At 51.3% G+C, this 8543-nt stretch overlaps 1 protein-coding gene across 1 annotated transcript; it reads right to left on the bottom strand.

The window, feature by feature from the left end:
- Positions 1-4449: 4449 nt before the first annotated feature.
- Lmf2 (lipase maturation factor 2) lies at positions 4450-8529 on the bottom strand. Its single transcript, XM_028753685.1, has 14 exons — positions 8310-8529; positions 7517-7770; positions 7388-7416; positions 7048-7262; positions 6776-6954; positions 6421-6562; positions 6182-6316; positions 6005-6110; positions 5815-5911; positions 5559-5741; positions 5314-5482; positions 5122-5233; positions 4947-5043; positions 4450-4852 (listed from the first exon to the last, which is right to left on the bottom strand). The coding sequence occupies exons 1-14, from the start codon at positions 8401-8403 to the stop codon at positions 4556-4558; spliced, it is 2109 nt and encodes a 702-aa protein (XP_028609518.1). The 5' UTR covers positions 8404-8529; the 3' UTR covers positions 4450-4555.
- Positions 8530-8543: the final 14 nt, after the last annotated feature.

Below are 8543 nucleotides of genomic sequence, written 5' to 3'. Positions count from 1 at the left end.
TTTGTTTGCCTTTGCCCATCTTTCCCAGCTCCTGGACCACTTAGTAACCTGTGGCTGTGTCTCTGTACTTCGGGTCTTCTGGGGGTAGACAAGTGCTATCTGCTGCTGTAACACTTAGGGTAGCATTTAGGGCTCACTTGGGACAATCCAGAATGATCCCATCAAGATCTGCCACTCAATCCCTACTTCAAAATGCTTTTTCTAAATAGTAGGAGTCACAAGTTCTGGAGACTTCATTTGGTTTTTTTTCTAGCAGTGGTTCTCAATCTGTGAGGCATGACCCTTTGGGGTCATATATCAGATATTTATAGCATAAATAAATATAGCATCATAGCAGTAGCAAAAATACAGTTATGAAGTAGTAACAAAATAATTTTACGATGGGGGGGTTACTGCAACATGAGGAACTGAGTTGGATGGTGGTGGTGCATGCCTTTAATCCCTGCACTCCTAATGAGGGTAGGGGTGGGGGTGGTCACAGGCAGATCTGAGTTTGAGACTAGCCTGTTCTAATAGTGAGTTCCAGGACAGCCTAGGCTACACAGAGAAATCCTGTCTTAAAACAAAACAAAACAAAAGGAAACATACTAAAAGGTTGCAGCATTAGGGAGGTTGAGGATACTGCTTGAGACTGAAGGCAGGGAGGGCTTGGTGCACTCTGAGGATCTGAGGATCAGAGTGAGGACCTCTCTGCTGCTGCTTTTCAACGCTCCTCAAGGCTGGACCAGTTCTCCTAGCATCAGCCATTTCTCCAAGGGCGTTTGGTTCCTTGGGTTGGAAATCATGGTTCATACATGTAGAGTCTGAGTATTGTGGCTTAGTGTGGACAGACATGAGTCACTACCTCCAGCCTCACACCCCTCCCCGGCTGTGTGGTCCAGGCTGGGTTGACATTTGAGACCCTTCTACCTTAGCCTACCGAGTTCCGGGATGACAGGTATGAGATACCACGTCTGACTTGGTCATCTCTTGAACGTCCATTCCCACTCTGGTTATGGACACTGGACACAGTATTGCTTTTGTTGTCCTCCTGACTATTGTCTCCAGAACCTGTGTCCCTTGGGGACTCTTCCCTGCCATCTCTAAAAAGTCCCAAAGTGTGCATGGGAGGATAGCAGGGCTCAAGATTCTGCTCACTCAAGGGGAATGAATGTCAGGCCTCTCTGGGGGATCCCACTGCTGGAACTGCCGTGGGGCCTGAAAGAAGGAATGGGGCTTGGCTTTCTCTTGACCCCACTCTAGCCTTGCCACTTCTCTTGCTGTCTCAGCTGGTTACATGCTGGTTTCTCTTTTGGGTCTTCCTGTGCAGACAACTTTGGCAACAAAAACACAGCCCCTGGTTTCTGCTAATTTCCTCTCAGGGCTGCAAGGCCAAAGCTATTTTGATAGGATACTGAAACCACTATCAGCTTCCTTCAACCACAGTGACGAAACTCCCTGCATCGACTGAGGCAGCTGACACTAACTTTGCTGGCCATGTCTTTTTTAGTACTGCTCACAGAGCTGAAACTGGGGCTGGAGAGATGGCTCAGCTTTAAAGACTAGGCTTGTGACCAAAACACAAAGTGAAAAGGGTAGTTTTGTGTGTGATGAAATTAAAATGATTACTGCTGATGAATCAGACAAAGCTTCATCCTTTGGTATAGGTATTTAGCCTTTTGTTGAGAAGGTGGAACCAACTCCCATTAGCTGTCAAACTGAGAAATGTAGTCTGGTGTGGTAGGACATGCTGTAATCCCAGACTTGAGAAGCTGAGGCAGGAGGATTGCAGCATGTTTGAAGCTAGCCTTACATAGTAACTTCCTGTTCAGTCAGTGCTACATAGCAAAACCTCATCTCAAAACCAACCAATCATTTCCAATAATAACAAAGCAATGCACACTCCTTCCCAAAACAAAACAAAACCCTAAAACACAAATAATTCCCCAATACAGGCCCATGTTTGTAATCCCAGCATTGGGGAGGTGGAGATGGAAGATTAGAAGTTCAAGGCTATTTTTGTCTTCCTATGGCCAGGAAGGTCCCAACATTGCTTTTCAGTGGACGGAACCTGGAGCCCTGCTCTCTTGAGTCATGAATCCCCAGGCCTTTTTAGATGTGACAGGTTTAAGACAGTATGTAGCCTAGGCTACCTGAGGCCCTGTCTCAGAAAAATAAAATAAAATAAAATAAAATAAAATAAAATGAAAGGAAAGGAAAGGAAAAAAAGAAAAAAAGAAGTGACACTCTGATACATTATACCATGGATGTAATCATGAAAATATACTGCAAAATAAGATAAAAAAAAGGAAAATTATAGTACAATTCAATTTCTATGAGGTGTCTAGAATTTAAAAAAAGGAGAAAGAAACAAAGAAAGAACAAAAGAGAGAGAGAGAGAGAGAGAGAGAGAGAGAGAGAGAGAGAGAGCGAGCAAGCAAGCAAGCAGAATACAGGTTGCTAGGGATTAAGGACAGTTATTATTTAAGGGATACAGAAATTCTGTTTGGGGTATTGGGGAAGTTGTAGAAACAATGACAAGAGATTATAGCTACAAAAATATATATTTAAGAACATCAATGGCTCAGAGTGTGTGCTGCTCTTTCCGAGGATCCAAGTTCAGTTTCTAACACCCACTCCTGGTGGCTCACAACTGTAACTCCAGGGGATCTAACCGCTCTGTCAGCTGTGTTCCCGTGTACATACCCAGACAGACATGTAAGTAAGAACAATAAAAGTAAATCTTTAAAAATTGGTTAAGGGGGCTGGAGAGATGGCTCAGCGGTTAAGGGCACTGACTACACTTCCAAAGGACCAGGGTTCAAATCCCAGCACTCACACAGCAGCTAACAACTGTTTGCAACTCCAAGGTCTGACACCCAAACATAGACACATGCAGTCAAAACACCCATGCATGTAAAAGTTAAAAAAAAAAAAAAAGAAGAAGAAAGAAAAAAAAAACAGGTTAAGGGGTTGGGGAGATGGTCTAGTCAGTAAAGTGCTTACCACATAAGCACAAGGACACAAGTCTGGATGCCCATAACCCATATAACAAACTGGGAACAGCTAGGCATGGTGGTGCTCACCTTTAATCCCAGTGCTTGGGAGACAGAGGTGGGTGAATCTCTGAAAGCAAGGCCAGCCTGGTTCAGCAAGTTCCAGGACAGTCAGAGTTACACAGTGAAACTCTGCTTCAAAGAAAAGAAAAACCAAACCAAACAAAAAAACCAAACAAAAACTAAAATGAAACACCAAACAAAAACAGGCACAGTGGCACGCGCCAACAACACCAGTTTTGGGGATAAACAGACAGGAGCGCCCTTAGGTTTGTTGGTTAGTCAGTGTAGCTGAATCTGGAAGCTACTTTGGGAGAGGAAAAGGAAGAGGTGTGGACCGACAATAGAGCTGGGACAGAGGAAGCCGTGCTGCAAGATCCCAGGGAAGGAGGGAGCTGACAGCTCAGCCCTGGGAAACGGACTCCAGCTCCACTCTGTCCTCTGCCCAGGACAAGGCCAGAGGTGACCACATGCACCTCTGTCTTCCCTCCTAGGTTCAGCACCTCTGGGGTATGTATCCACCCATCTAGATTTATATGTATCTAGAACCATCTCTATTCTTCCCCCTTTATTCCTTTCATACTCTGACCTTTCTGAAGACCAGAAGCAGGAGGCGGAGAGAGGGCTGTGTTCTGGAACGTTCCCCAGTCCTTGGGTGGTTCTAGTCTCATCTTCCTCCACTGGCCTCACAGCCCTCACTGTGCAGGTCTGTCAGGTTGTGCCAACCAAGGCTTCTTGTAACCAGGCCTTTTTGCTTATTTTATGGAGAACATTGAGCGACAAGGAGGGAGGCCATTTAGCTTGGTCAGTAACCAGTCTAGGCTGTGCCAACTCTCCTCAGGCCTCCTCAGAAGGAATAAACCACTGGTAAATGTGTATGTACAAATGGGGCCTTTATTGGTGCGGTCTGAGGGGCAGGCAGGCAGTCTCATGGACCCACTTCCCAGGCTCCTGTCCTCAGCAGGTTTAGGTCACCCTTTCCACAGTGGGGCTGGGTAGGAGCTCCAGACTCAGGCCTGTGCATCTATGGGTACAGGTGCTCCAGGGAAAGTCCTGAGCTAGGCCACAGGCCCACTTCTGGGTTGGTTCTAAGACAGTAGAAGGTGACTAGTGAGGGATGTGGTTGGTGTGGAGGGATGAGCAGGGCTCTCAAGGTGACACCCAGCAATCCTCAGGGGTAGCGTTCCAGTCTGCATCTGCCCAGGCAGGACTGGCTAAGGCACAGTGGCTGGGCTGTGTCATGGTGTGTGTGCTGGAATCCTGGGGCTCTGGCTTCATTATTAGGACACATGGCTGACTGATGATAGCACATGAAGCTACTTTTCTTTCTTTCTTTCTTTCTTTCTTTCTTTCTTTCTTTTTTTTTTTTTTGGTTTTTCGAGACAGGGTTTCTCTGTGTAGCCCTGGCTGTCCTGGAACTCACTCTGTAGACCAGGCTGGCTTCGAACTCAGAAATCCGCCTGCCTCTGCCTCCCAAGTGCTGGGATTAAAGGCGTGTGCCACCACTGCCAGGCACGAAGCTACTTTTTCCGCCGAGGGGCCCAGGAGTCACTGCTGTTGCTGTTGGGGGCGGCCTGCTCAGAGGCAGCTCTGGAATCTTTCTTGGGAGCTTGCTTACGTTTTTCCTCTCTAGTCTGTTTTAAGGGCTGGAGTGGGCGGGGGGCGAGTAGGGTCTGCGCAACTCGGATAGCCACCACTGCCCCTAAGAGCCCCCAGAGCAGGATGGGAGGCTCCAGAGGAGACAGCTGTGTCCGCACCCAGTTCAGCGTCTGAGCTAGGGTGTTGCTGGGGCTGCGGGCCCGGAGTGGACTCTTATCCTATGGAGACAAAACCGGGAAAAGGCCACGAGGTTTACTCCTGCAACGGGCAAGCACCCTGTGGCCTCTCACGGTTCAGCGGGCTCCTTTATACCTTTAGTCCAAACTGCTGGAGTAGGGCTTCCAGTGTTGGGTCCCCCAGGGATACAGATGGGAAGAATTCCTCTACCCACTGGCGGTGCCACCACCGGCTGTAACAGAACTGGAGAATCAGCATGTGGCTACAGCCTGGGTCCTGGCCCCCCATCCATCACTGCAGCCTTCCTTACCTTTGATCCCCGGGCTTTGAGAACCAGTACTTGTAGCGCTGGGCCCGCAGGTAGGTGGGCGGCTGCTCATGAAAGGGGTAGTTGGCAACATGGTTCTGGACCAGTCGGATCACTATGGCAGGGGAGGAAGAGGTTACCACAGATTTGAACTTGTCTTTCTCTTCCTATCCCCTCTCCCAGCCCATCCGTCACCTGGCTCCTTGCCCTGCAGGAGGCGTAGCACCAGGCTGGTGAACCAGGGGCTGTGTGTGTGTGGGCCAAGGGCTGCAAACCACATCTGCCAATCAAGGCGCGGCTGGTGAGGGATCAGGAAAGGGGGCGGTCGGCTCATGTTCCCAGGTTTGTACATGAATTCAATCTCCTGACAGACGGACATATGGTTAGCTGGGATGGCTGGACTTGGTCCCTTTACCCCCACATCCTCTGGGAGGGCTCACTGTCCAATGCTGTCCATCATAGCTGCCCTCTAGCACCACTTCAGGCCGCCCGCCCACGCCAGTCATCCGACGGAAAAGGCCGTAAGAGTTGGCTAGCTGTAGATGCTCCACAGAACCGAACAGCCGATGAGCTCCGATCCAGAGACGCCCGTGGGTCCCGGGCTCCACATAGGAGTAAGGAACCTGCAGGCAAATAGGCAACAGCTCAGTGCTGCCCCATCTTCCCCCCAACCCCAGTCTTCACAGAGTTACCTACAAGGCTGATCAAGAACAAGGCGACTGTAGCGGTGCCCAGGATGGAGAGCTGGATACCGGCAAAGAACTTCCGAAGCCATCCTTGTACCTGGAGCCACCTGGGGACAGCGGGAGGACAGGGGGGCTGAGTATGGTCAGATCTGATCTGAAAGCGGCTTCTGCCCGCGGTCTGTCTTCAGGTACATACATACCTCCAGAGGACGACAAGCAATTCCCAGGCCAGTGAGGCTGTCCCCAGCCACACAGTTGGCAGGGTTACCGTCTTCAGCCACTGGGAGAACTGATGGAAAGTGAAAGCTGCCAAGGGAGGGGGGTGTGATTAGGGACCTCGACAGCCCTTTCCTTTAGATCCCCAAGTTGGCACTCACTGGTTTTCGAGAGGATAATATGCTGCTGCCAGTCGACCTCCAGGCCAAAGTAGTAAGCTGTGCCGTAGGCCAGCAGCCCATAGACAGTCAGTTCCAGCAGTAAGGACAGCATGGTCAGCAGGGCCTTGGGCCAGGCTATGGACAGGACAGTCACAGATTGGCTGAGGGTCTGCAGCCAAGGAACAGGGGTTCTTTGGCGGATGACATCAGTTTGGTTGTCAAGACAGGATGACACTCACAGGTGAGCATCTTCTTGTGGCATCTGGGGCCAGGCTCAGCAGACAGGTGACGGTCATCCAGGAGGGCAGTGGTGAGCACCAAGGTTAGCAGGTTGAAGAAATTGTAGTTGCCAGTAATGATAATCAGGATTTGCAACAATGCCTGTGAGGGAGGCGTGCAGTCGGAGCTGTGGTGGGCTCTTCTTCTTGGGCTCTATAGACCTAAAGACCTACACTCTGCCTAAGGCCACAACCTTACCTGACAGTACACACCCTTCTGCCTGCAATGCATCCCCCACAGCACCCACCACCTGACCACTCCCGCCCCCAACAAGCCTCATGGCCAGTGGTAAAGGACACACTCTCTTCTCCTCACCTGAGCGTAGAAGGCAGTCAATCGTAGGCGGCGGATGGGGACAAAGAACAGGGGGGGCACTGCAATCTCAATGAGGAAGGTGGCCACCACGCTGAGCTTCTGCAGCCAGACTGGCAGGTGGTGGGCAAACCAGGCAGCTGGTGTGGGCAGGCACTGTGTCTCATAGTGGTAGGTTAGAGCTGCAGGTAATGAGTGGAGGTCAGGGCTGGTTAAGAGCCTCTAGACCATCCCAGCTTCAGGCCCGGTGGCAGGGGGGGGGGGAGGACCCTCACCAGTGAGTCCCCACCATGTAGGGCAGCGGCTGGTCAGCTTGACCACACCAGAGGCAAACATGAGTCGGAACAGCAGCCAGCGCACAAGCCAGAATGGGAGGTCTTCATGGGGTAAGGCTCCTGCTAATCCACCCTGGAGAATCTTGTGTTTAGAGGGCCGCCTCAGCGGGGCTACCAGTATAGCCAGGAAGCCTGTCTCCAGCAACAGGGAATCCCTATAGGGAGAGGAAATATCCTATAGTGTTCTTTTCTATTAAGGCTGCTTCCCTTACAGGGTTCTCCCAGGAGAGGCAAACATCCCTTGCCCAGTCTCAGGCAGATTGGCCCCGGAGTCACTCACCACTGGAAATAAAGGAACACTTGGCCCACCTGTAGGGAGAGATGCTGTTAGAGAGCCATTGTGTGTCTACACAGGTGAGGCAGAGAGGGTGGGTTAGGAGGAGGCTGAAGTTCTAAGTGTCTCACTTGCCTGGTAGGCTGATAGGTAAGCAGCCCAGAGCAGCAGGTAGATGAAGGGGTGTCGCAGGGAGTTCAGGAGCAGGGCACCCAGGGCTAGCACAGTGCCCAGTAAGGTCAGTAAATCCAGACCCTGGGCAGTATCCAGCCCCAGTCTTGGTGCCTCCCATAACAGCGTTGGTGTTTCCCACAGCTGCTGCCACCGACCCTTGCCTTGAGGCCGCAGTGTTCTTCGAGCAGGAAGGATGCCCTCTGGGCCATAGAGGCCTGTGGGAGGGTATGTCAGGGCCAAGCCTTAGACATCTTCCCAGACTAAATGCACCTTAAGTTAGTCCCTGAAGATGCTCCACCACCAGCTCCAGGAATGCAGATGCCCCGAACCACCAACCCCTAGGTTGTGCCTGCAGATGTTTCCATCCCGGGTAGGGCTTGCTCTACCAGATGCTCTCTCCCAAATTAGAAATTGTTGACCCCAACAAACAGGTTCAGAAGACCTGATTCTGGGTCAGCACTTTCCATCAAACAGAGCTCATCATCCCTTTGCTACCTGCCCACAGAGTCCAGGTAAAAACCTGTCGCCCACTCCCCTCACGGTTTTTCCCCAAACCCTAGATGAGAATCCTAATAGTTAAGGGAAATCGACCCTTGTACATCTTTTTCCCTCCACACTCTTGTTGCCCGCAAACTACCACCCCTTAATCCCGCGTCGAGAGAGGCCTGGACTTCACACCCGTCTCAAAGAGCAGTATGCAGACTGAAGGAAGGGATGCTACCACGTGTGACTATTCAACCCTCCTCGCCCTCACCTGGGATCTGGGTGTAGAGGGACGCGAAGGCGAACAAGTAGACAGCGGCCACACCCTGTAGGAAAAGCTGCTGTGGGACCCGGGAGCTCGCCATGTCCGTTACGCGATCTGCTGAAGCTATGCCCTCTAGTCTCCCACCCGCCCCCAGCCCCGCCTCTGGCCCACGCCCCAGCAGGAATCCGTCCCGTCTGGTCACTGAGCTCCGCCCAGTGCCAAGTAACTCACCGCTAACCA

Source organism: Grammomys surdaster, unplaced genomic scaffold, assembly GCF_004785775.1.
Source record: "Grammomys surdaster isolate TR1022 unplaced genomic scaffold, NIH_TR_1.0 125953, whole genome shotgun sequence".
In the NCBI taxonomy this organism is placed as follows: Eukaryota; Metazoa; Chordata; class Mammalia; order Rodentia; family Muridae; genus Grammomys; species Grammomys surdaster.
Note: the sequence above shows the minus strand (reverse complement) of the source record. Positions and strands in the feature narration are given on the sequence as shown.

Excerpts from the sequence above, each read along its gene's own strand:
- Lmf2 (XM_028753685.1), bottom strand. The coding sequence starts at position 8,403 with ATGGCGAGCTCCCGGGTCCCACAGCAGCTTTTCCTACAGGGTGTGGCC. Across the intron at positions 5,044-5,121 it reads TCAAAGCCCGGGGATCAAAG|CCGGTGGTGGCACCGCCAGT; the intron begins GTAAGGAAGGCT and ends GTTCTGTTACAG. Across the intron at positions 4,853-4,946 it reads TCCAGCAGTTTGGACTAAAG|GATAAGAGTCCACTCCGGGC; the intron begins GTATAAAGGAGC and ends TTGTCTCCATAG.